General features: G+C 43.3%; 1 protein-coding gene across 1 annotated transcript; it reads left to right on the top strand.

Moving 5' to 3' along the window:
* Positions 1–970: 970 nt before the first annotated feature.
* On the top strand, positions 971–19,112 carry LOC115114316 (ras-related protein Rab-2A-like). Its single transcript, XM_029642447.2, has 8 exons — positions 971–1,157; positions 8,415–8,486; positions 9,034–9,101; positions 13,673–13,755; positions 14,211–14,303; positions 14,752–14,863; positions 17,250–17,318; positions 18,501–19,112. Exons 1-8 carry the CDS (start codon positions 1,112–1,114, stop codon positions 18,594–18,596), a joined length of 639 nt encoding a protein of 212 aa, XP_029498307.1. The 5' UTR covers positions 971–1,111; the 3' UTR covers positions 18,597–19,112.
* The last annotated feature ends 2,723 nt before the right edge of the window (positions 19,113–21,835 follow it).

The raw sequence follows: 21,835 nt of genomic DNA, 5'->3' as shown, positions 1-21,835 counted from the left end.
GCCTTGATTGGCTCGGCCAGAGTAACAAGGGGTGATGTGTAATGATGAAACAATAGTTTTTTGGGGGAGACCGTTTCTTTGGGACCATCAGGTGACGTTCTGACTCTGTCCAGTTTTCTGTGGGTTAGAAGAAGATTCCATCAACATCCACCAAAAATACACAGAACGTGGTTGCCATGTTCAAGTCACGTTAAATGAGAACGTTGCAAGAACATTCATTTGTCCAGTTTTCTGTGGGTTAGGAGAATATTCCATCAACTTCCCATTGTCACGCCTACTCCCGCTGCGGCGCTCGACGTCACCAGTCTACTAACCACCGGCTCTGGCAATCTTCATTACGCACACCAGCTCCCCATCATTACGCACACCTGCTGCCCATCATTACGCACACCTGGACTTCATCATCATCAAAATAAGTGTTCAGAAAGTATTTACTAAATAAACTGAAGTAAACAATAAATAAATAATAAATAAACATTAAAAAAAAGAAATAGCAAATAACTAAAGAGCAGCAATAAAATTAAGTTACAAGGCTTTATACAGGGGGTACCGGTACAGAGTCAATGTGCGTTAATCTAGGTAATTGAGGTAATACAGTGGCTTGCGAAAGTATTCACCCCACTTGGCATTTTTCCTATTTTATTGCCTTACAACCTGGAATTAAAATAGATTTTTGGGGGGTTTGTATCATTTGATTTACACAACATGCCCACCACTTTGAAGATACACATTTTAAAATGTGATAAAAATAAGAGTCTTCTAAGTGACATAATATTTAATAAAAAATGTTAGTGGCAAATGGTTATGGTAACGCCATTATACCAAAGAAGAAGAAGAAAAAGAAGAACTGGGTGGCGAGGGCAAGATGACGGACTTCCGGGGGCAAAATAATCTTTTTTTCTTTTCTTGCGTGCGTGGCGAGGGCGGAACATATGACGTCGTCAGCAGAAGCTTGGAAATGTTTATTGTTCCTTCCCTTTGAAGAGAGAAAGAAGGCTAGCAAGGCAAAGCAATAACGATTATCGAGACGGTTACATAGACAATTTTCATAGTTTCAAGTAGCGAAGCCACAGTAAACGGCCGAGGCAGGTTGACACAGGACCCAGTGGCCATGGCGTATGCGTACCTCTTCAAATACATCATTATCGGAGACACGGGTAAGTATTCACTGGCAGCAAAGATTGCTAATGACAGCTAACGTTAACCGCTATCTTTTATTTCCGCAGTGGTGGAGAGTCCAGTGACGTGGTAAAAGCGGAGACGCAAGGGGTGGGATGACATATCTATTTCTCGCTTGCTAACAGCGTTAATAGTATGTCATTAACTTGTCTTTAACGTGAAATAGAAAACATTATTTTCCACCACATCGCACAATTTGTGGTCAGCTAGTGTGCTAATTTAGCAACTGTTGAAAACACCAACAAGCTGACGGCCTATTGTCTTTCCGCTGTGCATTGTGAGAGTGGGGTGCTAAGCTAGCAATGCTAACTAGCCTAGGCTAATGTCGTTGGTTAGCTAGCTGTATCTAACGTTAGCTGTTTACAGTGACATCAACAACAGTTAACGTTATCTAATTTGACAGCACTTAAACGACATGGGTGCTTGCACAGACCATGTCAGCCCCTTTGGACTCATTCACATCAATGGTTTGGGCTTTCTGGTTTTTTTTTTGTTGCGAGCTTGTAACGTATATCTCTGAGCCACAAAACAAGGCCACAAGTCCTCTCTCCCTCGAAATGGCGTTTTACAGAGTTTTGGTACGGTTTCCTACGGCTGCCTCCATGGCTAGGGTTTTACAGTAGCGGTCTAGGCTTTCATGGTCGTGTTTAACTGACATAATGTACTCCTACACGGGTATTGTGTCAATGTTACGCAGTTTGTTGTCATTATAATGTTACGCAGTTTGTCATTTGTTGTTGCTAGACGATGTCTAGAAAGGTAACCGAAGGAATATCGTGGAAGCTGCCAAAGCAAGCATATATAATCTTCCCGTAGGTTGATTTAGCAGGCAACGTAGGTACTTGTTTATCAATAACCGTGCTACTAACTTTCGCTATGTGCTTCTTCGTCTTATTTGGTTAGATCAGTGTTATTTTGAATATGTTGCTTAACAGCTCAACCCCGATCCTTGCTGAAATAGCCTAATAGCTCAGCATTTTGCCCAGGGCAGAAGGTAACCTGGTAACCTCTGGCTAGAGAGAATGTCAGTCGATGATGCTGAGAAATAAACCCACGTTAAGTGTACCTGTAACCATTTTGGTGTCTCAAGTCCACGGGGAGTGATGCTATGACTTCCATCTCTTTACTGATTGATCACTAAGGCCTGTACATTCAAGGGTGTATAAGGTCTTTAAAAGTAACATCCTACTGTTTTACTCTGTTTAAAAGTATCAGGGAAGTGTATCCTGCACCCAGGGAAGCCAATAACAGATTTACCAGCTTGAGCCCCTGCATTTCTCTAAGATGAAAGGGTAGAATTTGACTTGGAAGTATTTGCTGACAGCATATCATATGATGGTTGTTTCAAAACATGAGATGCGATTACCAACACACAACTCAGCGGTTAGCATTTAGGGGTAGTACAAATCTTTCCGTTTATTATTTTCCAGACTCGACTACATCTAGGAGAGTTAGGCCAACTCCTTACGTTTATTAGTGTAAATACTCATTACTAGAGTTTCCTGACCAGAAACTAGGGCCATGAGTTTTTAGTTCACAGAAAAAAACTCCAAGCCCAACTTTGAAATACTATTGCGGTCATGGACTAAGAATTCACATTCCCCATTTGTGTAATGAAGAAGTTGATCAGAATCAGTAATGCCTGTCATGTAACGTGAGATTAGTTGGGTGGTATAGTTATCATTTAGGCACGTGTGTTACTATTGGGGAAGACTATATAAGAATGTTCTGTAAGAGCTGGGCCATATGGACAAAAATCCATATTGCGATATGCTATATATACAAAAGTATGTGGACACACCTTCAAATTCGTGGGTTCTTCTGTTTCAGCCACACCTTATGCTGACAGGTGTATAAAATATAGCACACAGCCATGCAATTTCCGTAGACAAACATTGGCAGTAGAATGGCCTTACTGAAGAGCACAGTGACTTTCAACGTGGTAATGTCATAGGATGCCACCTTTCCAACAAATCGCGTTGTCAAATGTCTACCCTGCTAGAGCTGCCCAGTCAACTGTAAGTGTTATTGTGAAGTGGAAATATCTAGGAGCAACAACAGTTCAGCCGCAAAGTGGTAGGCCTCACAAGCTCACAGAATTGGCCCGCCGAGTACTGAAGCCCGTAGGACGTAAAAATTGTATGTCCTCGGTTGCAACACTTACTACAGGATTCCAAACTACCCCTGGAAGCAACGGCAGGACAGTAACTGTTCGTCGGGAGCTTAGTGAAATGGATTTCCATGGCCGAGCAGTCACACTCAAGCTTAAGATTGCCATGCGTAATGCCATCAGCTGGAGTGGTGTAAAGCTTGGCGCCATTGCTCTCTGGAGTGAAGAATCATGCTTCACCATCTGGCAGTACAACGGATGAATCTGGGTTTGCTGGATGCCAGGAGAACGCTACCTGCCCGATTGCATAGTGCAGCTGTAAAGTTTGGTGGAGGAGGAATAATCGTCTGGGGCTGTTTTTCATGGTTCGTGCTTGGCCGCATAATTCCAGTAAAGGGAAATCTTAACGCCACAGCCTACAATGACATTCTAGATTATTCTGTGCTTCCAACAATGCCCCTGTGAACAAAGCGAGGTCCACACAGTCGGTGTGGAAGAACTTGCCTGCACAGACCCCTGACTATAAACCCCATCAAACACCTTTGAGATGAATTGGAACGTCGACTGCAAGCCAGGCCTAATCACCCAACATCAGTGCCTGACCTCAATAATGCTTGTGGCTGAATGGAAGCAAGTCGCGCGCAGCAATGTTCCAACATCTAGTGGAAAGCCTTTCCAGAAGAGTGGAGGCTGTTATACCAGCAAAGGGGGGACCAACTCCATATTAATGCCCATGATTTTGGAATGAGATGTTTAACGATCAGGTGTCCACTTACTTTTGGTCATGTGTAAATTGCCTGGATTAATACGATAACGATAAATAGAACGATACTTTTATAACAATGTGCACCACATCCTTTAAACTATTACTGTTGGTTTGATGGTTGTAGCTGTCAATTGTCCCATTAACCATCATCCATATTAGCGAACTTATTTAATTTCAAACTTCACATTTCTCTAGTATGAAAATGTCTAAAATGTCAGCGGTAAGTGTTGGTTATGGATGGTGCCAATTTTTTTTTTCTCCCAGCTTTATGTTCTGTCCACGTTTTAAGTAGCCTAGGCCCATGTCTCTTTCTGTGCAAAAGTCATTTTATGCCTAGACCTTAGACCTAACTTTTTTCCCAGTCAGAAACTCCAAATTACACCGCTCAATCATTAAGCATCTATAAATGGGAGTTTTCACTCTCTGAAAGACCGAGCATGCTGGGAGCAGATATTGCTCCTGCTGTCCTCTCTGCCTCTGATACTAAGCCTAGCAGTAAACAGTCCAGTTGCAACACCACAGACCTGTCATCCGCTAGCTTCACTGTGGGCCATCATGTGAGCACCTGCAACCCAAGCTATCATATTGCTCATTCCCATTCTACATGACTGCAGTTTAGGGATGGCTATCCCAGCTGTTGGATATATACCGTTGTTTACTAGGCTAGATGAGGTGACGGTGGAGAATCCCCTTCTGTCCAAAAAGATGAATGTTTTTCTCAGCCTGCATAACCTAGTATTTTCTCCTGGATGAAATGGAAACGGTTTATTTTCACATCAGTGCCAAATCAATTGCTGTATTTCAATGAGTGACATTTTATTTGTCATATGTACAGAATACACATGGTACACAGTACAATTAAATGCTTCTTAGCGTATAGGGGGCTCCCAAGTGGCGCAGCGGTATAAGGCACTGCATCTCAGTGCTAGAGGTGTCACTATACACCCTGGTTCGATTCCAGGCTGTATCACAACCAGCCGTGATTCGGAGTCCCATAGGGCGGTGCACAATTGGTCCAGCGTCGTTAGGGTTTGGCCAGGGTAGGCCGTCATTGTAAATAATAATTAGTTTACAATGACTAGTTAAAGTTTAAATAAAATATAGGCCTATCATGAAAAAGCAACGGCTGTTTTCAAAGAACCATATGCACCACAGAACACTAGATAGAATCACACCTCAAAGTATGATACGCTCATCTCATTATTTCCAACATAGCAATTAGCCTACAGCTTGCTTAGGCTAATCTTTGATTTGGCACGCCGGTCTAATTGAACTTGCAGTACCACTGTTTGTTTTTAATGACCTCTAAAGAACCACATGCACACATCTATTCAGAGCTAGAGGCTGATTGGCTAGCAGGTGCATGGTAATGTTGTGGTGACTTTGCTTTGTTGTTTCTGTACATCATTCTCATGGTGTCTTCCATCACCCTGGCTCCCTTGCTTAGCAATGGCAGTGGTAACCCATAGAAACACTAATGAAAGCCTTCTCTGGTGTCCAGTATCATCGTAACATGTTTTCCATTGCAAAAAATGAAAATACGTACCAGACAACTCTTTGGTCTCAAACCTGCTGTATGTAAAATATTATGTGCTATAGCTTGGAAAATAAATTAATGTGACTCTGGATGACAACATAATGACGTTTGTTTCAAACATTAGGTATGTTTTCCTAAAGAAGTTAAATCCACAATACTAACGAGTATCACGATGCTGGTATCGTCCCGGCCCTACCTGTTTGCGTTGTAACCATGTGGTGCAGCACACAGGTTTTCACAGGTCCCCCCTCCACTGTGTGGCAGTGTTTCACGGTCACGTTTGATTATTTTCTCTCACAGGAGCACGTCACACGTTATATTTAGGCCTTGAGTCTAATTTGTGAAAAGTTTATTTTAGCCACATTTTTTTATTCATTATGGTCATTGCTACCTAGGAATATCTTGGTTTCGTCACACCAAACAACCTCATGAGTCGTGGCATTTGACATTTTCTGGGTTGACATTAGGGCCGGCCATTTTACCCATATCAAGAGCGTCCTCATCATGTTGACATGGCCTCTGATATAGATCCTTCTGAAGAAATCTTGGAATAGATCGCTCTTTTTAACCCCAGATCTAAGATTAGATAACACTATCCCACTCCCAAACTGAACCATTGAGGGCATGAAATAATATCTGACCCTGAATCAGTGGTTTAAAGCATCCACTATCAACTCCAGAAACGCATGACAGAATTCTACTTGTTTGACCAGCCACGTGCCAGAAGCCTCTTGATATGCTAACTAGAGCGAGGCTCCAGCCGGACTGACTGAGCTTCTCTACTGTTGTGTGGGTGTAGTCAGAGGGCTGTAGGGCATTTACTCTCTTTCTGTTACTCTGATGTCTAACGTCAAATTAAAGAGATTCAGGGACTTCACAATACGAAATCACGATACTTAGGTGCCGATACGATATGTATTGCAATTGATTGGAAAGCGTCCGCGGTCATCCCCCTCTTCAAAGGGGTTGACACTCTAGACCAAACTGTTAGACCTATATCCATCCTACCCTGCCTACGCAGACGACACCATTCCGTATACATCTGGCCCTTCTTTGGACACTGTGCTAACAAACTTCCAAAAGAACATAAACACCATACAACACTCCTGTGGCCTCCTACTGCTCTTAAATGCTAGTAAAAAGAAATGCGTGCTCTTCAACCGATCGCTGCTCGCAGTTCTGACTTAGAATATGTAGATAACTATAAATACCTAGGTGTCTGGCTAGACTATAAACTCTCCTTCCAGACTCGCATTAAGCATCTCCAATCCAACATTAAATCTAGAATCGGCTTTCTATTTCGCAACAAAGCCTCCTTCACTCATGCTGCCAAACATACCCTCGTAAAACTGACTATCCTACCGATCCTTGACTTCGGCGATGGCATTTACACATTAGCCTCCAACTCTCTACTCAGCAAATTGGATGCAGTCAATCAGTGCTATCCGTTTTGTCACTAAAGCCCCATATACTACCCACCACTGCGACCAGTATGCTCTCGTTGGCTGGTCCTCGCTACATATTTGTCACCAAACCCACTGGCTTCAGGTCATCTAAGTCTTTGTTAGGTAAATCTCCGCCTTATCTCATCTCACCGGTCAACATAGCAACACCCAACAGTAGCACGTGCTCCAGCAGGTATATTTCACTGGTCATCCCCAAAGCCAACACCTCTTTCACTGGCCTACCTGGTTAAATAAAGGTAAAATAAAATTTCTCACACTGCTATGTTTTGCAATTTGATGTTCCAAAGATAATGCTCACTGTGTCTGCTGCAGAGGGATGAGAGAGCATGAGAAAATGAGTTTTGATCATTCGTGGAAATAAAAGTGCTGAAAACATGTTGGTTCACTATTTAAAAATGACACTTTTCTGCACAGGTACAGCTGACTAGAGTGGCTGGTTTTACAGAGTGTGTGTGTGTGACTAGCTAATGTTAGTCGTGGGGAAATTCCACAGTAAAGGAATTACCATGCGACTCCGATTTTTCACTTTAAAATATGCCAAACAAAATCCATTTATTTCTAAGGTTAACAAACCATAAAACTCTATGTACAAGGACAACTTTTAACAATTGACACACATTTACTTGGAAGAACAGTGCAGATACAGAGTTTGGTAAAATAAACTAATTTTGTTACCAAACTTTGCACCTTCACTGTTCTTCCAGGGAATGTTTTTGTCAAATTTTCTGTCTTAATTGTTAAAAGTCGTCCTTGTGCAGCCTCCCGAGTGGCGTAGCGGTCTAAGGCACTGCATCACTACAGACCCGGGTTCGATCCCGGGCTGTTGCAGCCGGCCGCAACCGGGAGACCCATAAGGCACAATTGGCCAAGCGTCGTTAGGGGGGAGGGGTTTGGCTGGCCAGGATGTCCTTGTCCCATCGCGTTCTAGCGACTCCTTGTAGCGGCCCGGGCGCGTGCACGCACATCCGGTCTCCAGTTCTATGGTGTTTCCTCCGACACATTGGTGAGGCTGGCTCCCGGATTGAGCAAGCAGTGTGTCAGGAAGCAGTGGTGCATGGCTGGGTCGTGTTTCTGAGGACGCAAGGCTCTCGACCTTCGCCTTTCCCGAGTCAGTAGGGGAGTTGCAGCGATGGGACAAGATGGTAACTACCAGTTGGATATTAAGGAGAAATAGGGGTTAAGTGCAAAAAATATATAATTGTGCTTAGAGTTGTATGGTTTTTGTTAAACTTTGACATTTTTAAGTGAAAAACATGAGTGTCTGCGTAATTTCCTTACTGTAGAATTTCCTCTATGCAGACAGACATTTGTTCATGTATGTGTGCCTCTGTTTAACCGTGCATGTTTGTTTTGCAGGTGTTGGGAAATCATGCCTATTATTACAGTTCACAGACAAGCGGTTTCAGCCGGTGCATGACCTCACTATCGGTAAGACTCCTTTATATCACACATGTCATTATTCATTATAACGTTTAATGACCGACTGCCATTTTAAAATGTATCCTGCTTCTGCACTGCCTAGATGCGCTGGAGGGACCTCAATTAAATCATCTCAGCATTCCGCTCAGATCCCCTCAGCGTATTAATTCATTTCTTAAGGATTTTCATCCCTCGCCTCTGGTCTAACCTGTAAAGATGAGGGAGATGTGTTGGCATTAGGAGAGAGCGAGATGTATAAGCATTTTAATATGATTTAATGTGTACTAGTTTGACCAGTGTCTGCTAGTATAGTAGATCAGACAATATCTGCTGTAACCTCAATGTACCATAGGCTTTTAGCCAGGGTGTATTTGTGGTGGAAGCTGATATCTAGCTTATGGTTAAGACCAGGACTTTTTTCTGACCATGAAATAATAGCCTAGAACTAGGGGCCTGTTCATTAATTTTTTTCTGCTCCGATCACGTGGCCGTGGAAAAACTCCTGGACCAACAGAGTTGTAGACTGACTGTGTAACCTGGTGGTTGTCTTTCCCAGGTGTGGAGTTTGGGGCGCGGATGATCACTATAGACGGTAAACAGATCAAGCTGCAGATCTGGGACACGGTAAGATACCTGCCCCGTACCACATTAACAGATGTGATTGTACCTGAATACAGTTGACTCCTTAGTGGTATTCATTAGGGCACAGTGTAGCACTATATTTCAAAACGTTGTGCAACTGAAATTGACGTTATGTAACGCCTTGGGACTGTTTGTGATAGCATCCAGTTGTCAGGAACGATGAAGAAGAATGTATTGATTGATGTCTTCCCAGAGTGGCTTAACAAACACTTTGGTCATTTCACATATGTTATAAACACATTTACCAAGACAAATATGATTCATTAACATTATATCCAAAAAGTCGGATTTTGTAACCTAATGCGTCCGATAATAAGTACAAGGTCTGTTGACAGAGCGGTGCCGCTTTCTCCCAGCAACTTTTGAGGATTTTTACATGTGGTGGTCGTCTGCAAAGTTGTTTCCGCGGGTTGCAAAAATAACATGACATGAGTGGAATTAATTGTAAAAGGCTTTGAAAATAGAAAAACTTGTGCTACGCTCAGTGTTCCGTTGACATTTCAGACATACTCTTGTTTTTGAGACATTTTCGAAAAATAACAGGAATTTCGCATTAATGATAAGCGTATAGTAAAATATGTAATGTCTCAATCGATATCAGTCTTAACTCTATTGTTTTATGTCCTCCGTGTTTGAGAAGAACGATGGCGAGTTCAGCGGTGAGCCTGTCAGTTAGCCTTAATTCTCGCACCGCGTTCAGCCTAGATGACGCAACGCTATTTTCCTGTTGTCACCCTGTTGAAAAAAAATGTTAAGGGTTATTAGTATTTTACAAATTGGTTAGTGTTTTATTATTATTTAACTCCCTAAATGTAGCCAGTATTATACTGTCCCGTTTCAATTAAATGGAATTTGAACTTTAACTTATGGAGTAAACTGTATGAATACTGTTTTTGTGCTAAGGTATCTTATCAAAGTGAAGGTTTTCCACCTAGTGACGATCACGTCCATGTCGTATGATGAGTGGCACCCACTCAGTGTGTAATTCACCCAATATAACCCACCAAGTCTAACAAGACAAGTCTAATATGTTGTTTTTTCTCTGAACTCTTCAACACATACAGCATTAAAATAGTCTTAAATATTAGATCCAGTATAGGGTATCTCCCTAATGGACACTTGTACAGCAGGACTAGCTCTTTCCCCCCCTGCCCCCTCTGATATGCATGTGTCAGCATGGACATGTTGCAAAGGAAAGAATGACTGCGCCTACACAACAGCGTTATGTCAGTTGGCTGTTGACACGTTTCACCCTCTTTTCAAATAGACTCTCTCAGCTATGTCCTTGTGACGTTTACTATTTAGAGTTTTTGAATGGTGTTTTAGACGTGAAGGTTGGCGTGTGAAGTGATAATTAAGGTTTCTCATTGTGCCCTTCTGGTGAGTCCCTGTGCAGTGCTGAGAAAATATGAACACTGCAGGAGATGATCTGGTGTAGTATGTATGTTGGTCTGTAGGGGGAGACACAGCCCTACTAATAATAATAGAATCCCACAGCAGTAATGCTGATGGATGTTGGGGGTGGTGGTAGTAGAGTCCTAGGCCCTAGAGAGGCCTTCTGGGCCACCGATGTAGTGCCTGCTGCTGCTGTGTACTTTCTAGGCCACATGGTAATGTTTTGGTTGATGAAAAGGGTAAGGCTGTAATTCAGCAGAAATTCAAGAGCGTTGGACCAGTCACTAACCAAAAGGTCGCTGGTTCGAATCCCCGAGCCGACCAGGTGAAAAATCTGTCGATGTGCCCTTGAGCAAAGCACGGAACCCTAATTGCTCTTGTAAGTTGCACAGGATAAGAGTTTCTGCTAAATAACGTAAATGTAATATCTGGAGACCCGGGTTCGAACATAACAAAGGCTTATGGGTATTTTCAACACACCACTATGACTATCCCTTCCATTAGAATTCTCTGTGGTTTAGCCTACATCCCAGACCACCACATGTCCACCCTGCCAAGACAGAGTCACAATCAAACACAGGGTGTGTGTACTGGCCGTGTAGCCTTATCAGTGTGTGGGTGTCCCTGTGTGTGTGCGCACAGGAGGAGGAGCCGGGAGGCACTGCCTGCCCTGGGGGTGATGTAATAGACAAAATCTGCATTTCTGGCCTTCCTGTAACCTTTGAGCTCTGGCAGATGGCAGGCATGAAAGTGTCATTCATCATTTATTCACAATGGCCTCCATTAGCTCCAATGTTTGCAGCTGCCTCGGGGGACTGTTGCCACGGACTAACGGAGGGACTGACTGGGCCTTATTGAATTCAAATGTGCTGGGGCATTGGCTGCCTGGCTCGCACTCACCTGCTGCCAGGCCAGAAGAAAACAGAACAGAAGAGGTAGAGAAGATCCAGACTCAATAGTCATCAGTAGCTATCCAGGGAAAAGGGAAGCCACCTTATCAAACACTGACAATGGTATCTACAGACATGTCTTGTCTGCCTGCCTGCTGTACAAACCAACCACTGACTGGAGAGCGAGAGAATGGGGAGTTGTGATTGGCCGAAGTGGTAGCATGTTATGTTATGGGCTGTGTGGAACACAGTGGGCCCCTTGTTTGTGAGGAGTCAGTCAGTCAGGGATGGGACGTAGAGAAAGACAGGAGCCTTTTGTACACTGTGACAGGGGCTTGCCTGTGCTCTGCCTAGCTGTAGAGGGGAAACCAGGAAGCTTGGTTTTGGAATAATGGTGCTCTAGTTGAGAATTTCTATTGTGTTAGGAATGTGTATGGATTAGGGAAAGACACTGGGAAGCCTGAACCGGAAGAGTTGGGTAGGGACTAGGAAGCCTGGACTGGAGGAGTAGGGTAGGGACTAGGAAGCCTGGACTGGAGGAGTAGGGTAGGGACTAGGAAGCCTGGACTGGAGGAGTGGGGTAGGGACTAGGCAGCCTGGAGTGGGGTAGGGACTAGGCAGCCTGGAGTGGGGTAGGGACTAGGCAGCCTGGAGTGGGGTAGGGACTAGGCAGCCTGGAGTGGAGGAGTAAAACATTGCTAGAGCTAGGAGTTTTTCAGAACCTTGGCTCAGAAGAGCCCCTGACCCTAGTAATACAGGGTACCAGACACCGTAGCATTTTGTCTGTCCTAACACAGCCTTGAGCACTTGGAGTAAGACTCCTTTTAAGAGTTGATACTATATTCATATTTATACTTACTACTGCTGTTTTGTCCTGCTGTGTGTTCACTGCGCTGTTGTGCACTGGCGGACTCCAGAGATGCAGTCAAATTCAAATATGCTAAACCATCGTTTGTGACATCACGATGTTATCACCATTGACAATGGCTGTCAAACAATCGTCGCTAGACAACGCAAACGTAAAATAGCCTAACCCTGCTACTACTGCTTCCACTGTTTGGTGCTACTGCTGGCTCTTCTTTGTACCCTTTTAACTATAGGTTACTATGCTTCAGTGCTGAGCTCTGTCTTTACTTTAACCTCTTGCCTCTAGTTGGGACGATTGCGTCCCAACTAGAGCTCTGGAAATGCAAATGTGCTACGCTAAATGCTAATAGTATTAGTTAAAACTCAAAAGTTCATTAAAATAGACATGCAGGGTATCAAATTAAAGCTACACTCGTTGTGAATCCAGGCAACAAGTCAGATTTTTAAAATGCTTTTCGGCGACAGCATGAGAAGCTATTATCTGATAGCATGCACCAATACACTACAACAGAAAAGCACAGCAGGGGACGTAAACAAAATAATTAGCATTTCGGCGTTACACAAACCGCACAATAAAATAGAAAACAGTCATTACCTTTCACCATCTTCTTTGTTGGCACTCCTAGATGTCCCATAAACACTATTGGGTCTTTATTTCGATTAAATCGGGCCATATAAAGCCAAGATATCGTTATATGTAGACTGTGTGATAAACGAAAAAAACAGCGATTTCACAACGTAACGTCATTTTTTAAAATTCAAAAAAGTAGACGATAAACTTTCACAAAACACTTCGAAATACGTTTGTAATGCTACTTTAGGTATTAGTAAACGTTAATAAGCGATAAAAATCATCCGTAGGCGATGTAAATATCATTAGCTGTCGTCTTGGAAAAATTTCAGGAGAGAGCTCTTCCGGAATGATCTGGGCGGAGACCGGAGGTAAGTCGTGCCCCTCTTTCGGTTCAACCAAGAATCAAAGAGGATTCAATTCACAAGACTCTAGACAACATGGGGATGCTGTGGGAGTTGAATGTTCGGTCTTATCTAATTAGGCTCACTGTTAACAATTGCTTGAAGTGGCGCAAGGATATTTATTTCCATTTTCTGTGATCAGGTTTTCCTGCGCTTTCCGATGTAACGCACGTTATGTAATAGCCACAGTCGTGATTTAACCAGTTTTAAAAACGTCCGAGGGTTTCCTATCCACACATTCTAACCATATGAACGTACTATATTCCTGGCATGAGTAGCAGGGCGCTGAAATGTTGCGCGATTTTTAACAAAATGTTCAAAGAAGTAGAGGGTAGGAGCAACAGGTTAACTGAGCGTCTCTGTGTGTGTACTATATCTGTTTGTGTGCATGTTTAAAAATAAAATTAAAATAAATGTTTTTCTCAGGCCGGCCAAGAATCCTTCCGCTCAATCACTCGGTCCTACTACAGAGGGGCAGCCGGCGCCCTGCTAGTGTACGACATCACAAGGTCAGTCTTGCGGCCATTTTCTCCCCAGGCCTTATCATTCTATATAAACACTAGGACCACTGTGGTAATTAAGTCAACTTTTCTCACCCAGGGTCCTCCCTTAAGATTCAGGTCATGACTGTTGCTCTTGACCGATAAAAAAAAATAAGGAGAATTATGTATTTTTTATGCATTTGTTTAGGAGGAAAGGAAAAGTAATATCTTATCCAGCTAATTCAGTTTAACCGTAGTTAGAGCGACTGAGATTGATGTTTGTATAATACATTGGGGGTTTAATTGAATGCATTTTCTCCCGCCAATGTCCTTTTATTTTGCTCATGTAGATCCACTTTTGTCGCTCCAAAAGGGACCTACATTCACCTAATGAATTGCATTTGTATGTATTAGTTTACTAGAAAAGGACCATGTATTGTGTTCTTATGCTCAGTGTTGCTCCAATGTTCCTTTTATTACAGAAGGGACACCTTCAACCACTTAACAACCTGGTTAGAGGATGCTCGCCAACATTCCAACTCCAACATGGTCATCATGCTCATTGGGAACAAGAGGTCAGATTCATCTCCCTGACACTGGTTACCGAACAACCCTGTCATGGTTGTCATGGCTAAACTGGGTGCGCCTCAAAAGTCTGAAATGTCACCCTTTCCTAATTTCCTCTTCTTAACCTACACTTTCAGATCTATTGACGATGTCAAATCAAAATGGTGGATGCTTGACTGTGTAATTTGCTTTCACCGGGTCAATTTTATGATACAATTGCTGATGAAGGAAAGGAAAAAGGGAGAAGTAGTCGTTTCTGACAATTGAAATGCGCCCACCCAGTTTCACAGCCCCTGCTCCCTGTGTGCTCTTGTCTCCTCTAGTTAGATGACATATCTCCTAACTGGCAAAAGTGACAGAATGAATTAGCAGATCATTTGGTGCAAAACACAAGACCGTACTAGCGTAACGCAGGTCTATGGTACTGTATATATCAAGTGTTTGTTGTCCCCATAGTGACCTGGAGTCCAGGAGAGAGGTGAAGAAGGAGGAGGGAGAGGCCTTCGCCAGAGAGCACGGCCTCATTTTCATGGAGACCTCCGCCAAGACTGCATCCAACGTAGAAGAGGTACCTCCTGCTCACACTGTGCTATTTATTGTGTGTGTTGTCAACATTTTCTCACACTCACACATTTGCCCATTAATATACCCCCCCTTTCTTGCTCAGACAAATACACACACACACCAACGCACACATGCACGTCTGTTCTCCAGTGTGCTGGGTAGCCAGACTCTCTTTCTGAGGAGTTAAGGAATGGAGAGACTGGTTTATAGAACCCTCCCCCTCTGCCGCCTTTCCCCCTACCCTGCTGCAGAAACCCCTGGTATGATTAATTTGTCTCATTAGTGTCCCCTGAATCCTCCTGATACCTCTCCTCCTCCATCTCCCTCTCCGTGACGTGTACATCGCCCACTTATAGCTCATCCATATTCATAACCTCCCCTCCCCCCTCCTCCGCTCCCCTGTCCACCGCGACAGCTGAAAGCCAATCATGCCTCATCTTTTAGAAGGCATGGTGGGTGGGTGGATGTTCTTTTATATTCCATTGACCCTACGGTAAGCACTATGTGAAGAGAGATGTGCTCTCTGCCTGTGCTGAGGCTAATGCTGGGTCCCTGGGTTATGCCCTGGGTCTCTATGGCCAGGTGGGGGCGCTCTGCCTCAGGCGGAGGGAAACATCTGTTGCTGTTTAATATGTTAATGCATGAAGAGGCAGGGAGGGTAGAGACAGGACCAGGCCGGGCCTCCTGAGCTGAGGTGGACACTCCGTGCTAAAAATATGAATTTCAGTCAGTATTTACTGTAGAGGGGGGCCCTGCCCTAGGCTCGTTTTTGATGTGTACGTAATGTTATGATTATACGGCCTAAACTAGGGTGTAAATTCAGGCTAGAACTCCCAATTCAATGGTCTTTGAATGTTAGTACTGTACAACTGAAAGAAACCGATCGTACAGGCCCAATCCGTCATTACAGTTGATGATTTTTTTCTGTTTATATGTCTGCTCGCGTTGTTCTTACAGTGGAGTGCTGTAGATTGATTTTCTGTGGCAACAAGCCAGAGCCTCGTGCTAATGCCTCTCATCCTAAACTCCTGTATATCCCACTCTTTAGAGCTTATTCAGTCAACGAGACCCATATATCTCAGCAAAAAAAAAAGGTCCTCTCACTGTCAACTGCGTTTTATATGAACATAAGATTCAACAACTGAGACATAAACTGAACAAGTTCCACAGACATGTGACTAACAGAAATTGAGTAATGTGTCCCTGAACAAAGGTAACAGTCAATCTGGTGTGGCCACCAGCTGTATTAAGTACTGCAGTGCATCTCCTCCTCATGGACCACCAGATTTGCCAGAGATGTCACCCCGCTCTTCCACCAAGGCACCTGCAAGTTCGCAGACATTTCTGGGGGGAATGGCCCTAGCCCTCACCCTCCGATCCAACAGGTCCCAGACATGCCCAATGGGATTGAGATCCAGGCTCTTCTCTGGACATGGCAGAAAGCTGACATTCCTGTCTTGCAGGAAATCACACACAGAACAAGCAGTATGGCTGGTGGCATTGTTATGCTGGAGGGTCATGTCAGGGTGAGCCTGCAGGAAGGGTACCACATGAGGGAGGAGGATGTCTTCCCTGTAACGCACAGCGTTGAGATTGCCTGCAATGACAACAAGCTCAGTCCGATGATGCTGTGACACACCGCCCCAGACCATGACGGACCCTCCACCTCCAAATCGATCCCGCTCCAGAGTACAGGCCTCTGTTTAACGCTCATTCCTTCGACGATAAATGTGAATTCGACCATCACCCCTGGTGAGACAAAACCGCAACTCGTCAGTGAAGAGCACTTTTTGCCAGTCCTATCTGGTCCAGCAACGGTGGGTTTGTGCCCGTAGGCGACGTTGTTGCCGGTGATGTCTGGTGAGGATTTGCCTTGCAACAGGCCTACAAGCTGTCTTTTGGCGTCTCACAGTACGGACATTGCAATTTATTTCCCTGGCCACACATGTAGTCCTCATGCCTCCTTGCAGCATGCCTAAGGCACGTTCACGCAGATGAGCAAGGGACCCTGGGCATCTTTCTTTTGGTGTTTTTCAGGGTCAGTAGAAAGGCCTCTTAAGTTTCCATAACTGTGACCTTAATTGCCTACCGTCTGTAAGCTGTTAGTGTCTTAATGACCGTTCCACAGGTGCATGTTCATTAATTGTTTGAGTCATTGAACAAGCATGGGAAACTGTGTTTAAACCCTTTACAATGAAGATCTGTGTAGTTATTTGGATTTGTATTAATCTTTCAAAGACTGTCCTGAAAAAGGGCAGTTTCTTTTTTTGCTGAGTTTATATGGTTTGATTGGGGCGAGGCTTGGTTTCTTTAATCTAAGTGTCACGTCTATTTTGTTGTGTGGATGTAAGCTCTGATCCTGTACTAATTTGGCTATGTCTCCTTTTCAGGCATTCATCAACACAGCGAAGGAGATATACGAGAAGATTCAGGAGGGTGTCTTCGACATCAACAATGAGGTAATTTGACATGATTGAGAAATGCATTTAGTGTCCATTTTGTACACTGCTACTTTGACAAATACCATCTTCTTGACATGACTTATAATGGAAAAGATAAGCTATCAACTGAGGTATGGGCAAGTGGTCAAATACCCTTGCTCCTTTTGTAGTGCCATAAGTCCACGTCGTAAACCAAGTGAAGAGGCCGTAAATAAGGAGAACACCTTTACAGAACAGCCGTTGGATATTGTCCTATCTAACAAAGGTCATTTTGAAGGCCAGAAAGCCATTGTGTTAGCTAGCTAAACCTATTACGTAGCCACATAGTTCTGCGAGACGATGTGTCCTTCTCTGCACTTCATATTTTCGAGGCAGAGGCTTATTTGCAGCAGTCCACACTCCTTCTCTCCCTCCTTCAGAGAAAGATAAAGCAGAGCAGGTTCCAGTCTGCCAAGCAAAACTTCCACCGTGTGTTCTTCCGTTTCTCCCTCCTCCTCTCCCTCCTTGCCTCACTCCGCTAGCCCTGGCTACTGGCCAGTGCATAAATTCCTCACATCCCACAAGGTTACAGCCAGCCTGAAGGAGGTGAGCCCCTGAGCAGCCATTGGGTATGCTTTTTATTAGAGTAGTAGGAAAGAGTAAAAAAAGAAAGAGGGGGAGAGAGAAAAAACGAGGCCAGGCACACGGTCCAAACCGCATCAGCTGACTGACGAAGGGGGAAGCCCTGGCTAGAATCCCTGACGCTCACTGGCAAACGTAGTGAGAAAACCCCTCCACCTCCTCCTCCCTTAACACTATAAATCTGATTTAGAGCGATGCAGAGTTTCCTTAAGAGCTACTACTACTTCTGAAAACCACAGCAGCCCAGGCTCACAGTGGAGTGCTGCCTTTCCGCTGCTCTGCGCTCTCTTCAGCCACTGAAGGGCTGGGGAGATGAAAGCAGTGCGATGGATGAAAGTGCCGCTGGCTGCTGCTGAGTGTGCGCGTACACCTCTCCCACACAAAGGACTGTGACTGTGAGCCAAAGAGAATTTGTCACCATTGATATTGCTTGTTATGATGTCCAATTCATCCACCCCATAAAAACACAAACAACACTCAAACTTGAATCATCAAATCACACCTGACCATCACGATCCATTTTCCTGACTGCCTGAATCCACTAACCGGTTGCATTGTGTTGTGGTTTTGTCTCGGCAGGCTAACGGTATTAAGATCGGGCCCCAGCACGCTACCACCAACTCCACTCTCTCCGGTAGCCAGGGGGGTCAACAGGCCGGAGGGGGATGCTGCTGAACACCCCTCGCCCCTCTGTCCCATACCACCCCACCTTGCCCCGCCCCTTGTGTTTCTACTGGACTGGTCGGGCTCACTAACATTTTCTTAACCCCTCCCCACAGCCTTGCCAATGGAGAGTCTAATCGTGTACTAGGTGTCTGTCAGTCAAAAATACCAAGCAAAACACATTAAAGTACCCTGGTCCTGGTGCAAAACATGCCCCTGTATAAGAGCATTGGAGCCTGTCTTGGTTGTAGATTGATAGGTTGTTACTGTTGTGTTGAAACAGGCAGGGTGCTTTAGGATTGGGACTCATCATATCTATCTGTACATCAGTTGTGGATAATGTCTCTTTTTTTTCACTCCCAAGTAAGGATTTTTTTTGTGCCCTTTTGACTTAAAAGCTTAATTTGTATTTAACACTACAATGTTGGTCATCGATAGTATTTTAATCGGTTTCATGTGGGAGAAAGAAAGCTTTGGGGAAGTGGGGTGAACTCGAAGTTTGAAATAAAAGAAACAGCTGTGTCGGAAGTAGGGGCCATGTCTAAAGTGAAGTTTAAAAGAAGAAAAGGAAAAAAAAGCAGGACTCTTTTTAAATCTCTATTTATCAGTCACATTCTGTGTGTATATATAGTTAGTTATCCTTTCTTGCTTTAGTGTATGTTGACCAAGCTAGAATTCTTTGATGAATTTGCTGGGAACATCTATACTGTACGAATAGAGCTTGAAACTGCAACAGTATTGCAAAAAAAAAAAAAAAAAAAAAAAAAAAAAACCTGCTTTGACACCATTTTAAGATCATATTTTACTTAATTTACTTTTTGTCCTGCCACCTGCCTTGCCCCTCCCCTCTATCTCTGTGCCCTAGATCTGCTATGACTGTGTATAGAAACTTTGGCTCAATATTCTGCATCTATTTTAATGCCAACATTTTGTGTTTTTTACCTGTGTTCAATAACCACAAATACCAGAATTTGATCACATCTGCTCGGATAAGAGATCTCAGCTGTTTGCCTTAACGGAAAGATTGGGAAAGCAGAAGAAAATGAGAAAAACAACCAGGTTGCGGCGGAATCATTCCAGTAACTTCATTTTGCGTATTCTTATACATGCTCATAGACACATTCTTACATTAAAACACACATTGCATACTCTAAATGTATACATACACAGATTTAGACAGTACATGCTTAAATGCATACATGTGTCCTTACACACAAACAACCTGCGTATGTCTATACATACAAGCTTGCATATATTTTTTTCTCTTCTGGAATTTGTTTTTCATGCAGTCCGCTGTGGAGCGTCGGTGCAGAGCAGCGTTTTCCTGTAGGTGTGTGTGAGTGGCTGTGTACAGCCTTGCTTTCTTTGGCTGTGCGTTCTGTTAGTAGATATTATGGTGAACATCTCGTCTGTCGTCAGAGGGGCGCGGGAAAACCCAAACCTGGAGTATCTATGTGACCCCCTCGACATTTATTTGCGGTCTTGGTTCTTCTTAAAAATTAAAAAATGCTATCACAATAAACTATAATAAAAAATTCTAAGCTTAAATATTTGATTGTCATGTGGGGGAAAAAATTGCTATGTTTAAAATGTACATTTTTTAATTTCCTTTTTAGAATTGATATTTTGCCTCTGATCCTATAGTTATTTTCTGTGTCTGTGTTGGTATATGAATGAAACAATTATATATGGATCTATACTGTATTGTAGCTTTGATTTCTCAATATATAAAGTGAAACACAACGAATGCATGTCCTCAGAGCTGTGTGCAGTTTTGGAATTACAGGCTTCGTTCCCAAATGATCACCGCGCCCTCTTCCTAATATCAATATGAACTAAAGGGGGGCCACATGCAGCCAGTACCAATTCAACTGGTTTTACAACACACTTCTCTGCATGCTTCTCAGGTATAGGCAACCAATCGGGTGCAATTCGAATATTTTCACATCAAATGTGTGATTTAATTTCTTGCCCTCCTATGTGGTTATTACTGAATATTTAAACATTTACTGAAAATACAAATGATTTCAACACCAATCTGAAAGTAACACTGCGCCGTTTTTTTTTTTTTTTTACCTTAATTTAACTAGGCAGGTCAGTTAAGAACAAATTATTATTTTCCATGATGGCCTAGGAACAGTGTTAAATGCCTGTTCAGGGGCAGAACAACAGATTTGTACCTTGTCAGCTCAGGGATTTGAACTTGCAACCTTCCGGTTACTAGTCCAATGCTATAACCACTAGGCTACCCTGCCGTTTCTCAAATAGGCTTACAATACAGCGAATTAGTTTCAGGTGGAAATGGATTGCAGTCAGTAATAGAGACAGTTCATGAGATTTGTTTTATTCATCCCCATTATATCGTCCAACATTTGGATGTAACTTGAAATAGGCTTTTGTTGGTCATGCACAGCGACAGTTTATGTTAAAGGTGAACACATCTCATGACCTACTTTTCAAAGCAGTAAAGGAATGAAATGTGAAAAGCTTGTGTTGAACAGATTAGTAAACTGTCTGAAATTGTAGAGGTAGTATGCCTGCATTTAATTTTATGAACCACTTCGAAAATGAAAGTTTGATTTTAGTGAATGCAATTTGAGTAGTGACCTTCACAGTAGATGTGAAATCAAGATGGCCTTCTCACAGGCAAATTATACCCACAAACTACATGTATTTTTAAAGACAAACTAAATGCTGTGCAAAAAAACTTAGTTTAACTAATCCATTGGAATATTTATAAGCGTAAGTAAAATAAACTGGTTTTGAGAGGACATTGGGCATACAGAAAGGGAGTGCGTGCGCCTTCAAATACACAAGTCTTGTGGGGCAGATTGTTATGATAAGCAAATGAATGGCCGCACAAGGGACATCCGGGTTACTTGCCTGATGATTCGTATGTAAGGTAGTGTGCAATGCATCAAGGAAGAGACCTTCACAAAAGTGTGATTGTGTGAAAGGCGTATTTCTTCACCTTGATATATTTCTATCGCAATTGGTTGCACATGTTTAGCTTTTTACTGTGGTAAAAGGTCTGAAACTACTCTGAAAACCACAGGGCCTCGGGTTGGCCTTGCGCGTGCCCAAGGGACCAAGAAGAATAATATGCTCCCTCGGTAGAAGAGTAAATATGAATCGTAAATGTGTATGATGTCCATCTCTAATTATCATAATTATTAATCTGCAGTTGACATGGAATAAGGAAACTCAATTATCGGGGGTCGAACTTATGCACCATGCACAAAAAAAACACT

The sequence above is a fragment of the Oncorhynchus nerka genome, linkage group LG9b, assembly GCF_034236695.1.
Source record: "Oncorhynchus nerka isolate Pitt River linkage group LG9b, Oner_Uvic_2.0, whole genome shotgun sequence".
NCBI classification, from domain to species: domain Eukaryota; kingdom Metazoa; phylum Chordata; class Actinopteri; order Salmoniformes; family Salmonidae; genus Oncorhynchus; species Oncorhynchus nerka.
This window is presented reverse-complemented; position numbering and strand designations above follow the sequence as displayed.

Bases quoted from the DNA above. Each gene is read 5' to 3' on its own strand.
- LOC115114316 (XM_029642447.2), top strand. From the start codon at position 1,112: ATGGCGTATGCGTACCTCTTCAAATACATCATTATCGGAGACACGG. The intron at 9,102-13,672 runs GTAAGATACCTG...TGTTTTTCTCAG, and splicing joins AGCTGCAGATCTGGGACACG to GCCGGCCAAGAATCCTTCCG. The intron at 17,319-18,500 runs GTAATTTGACAT...TTGTCTCGGCAG, and splicing joins TCTTCGACATCAACAATGAG to GCTAACGGTATTAAGATCGG.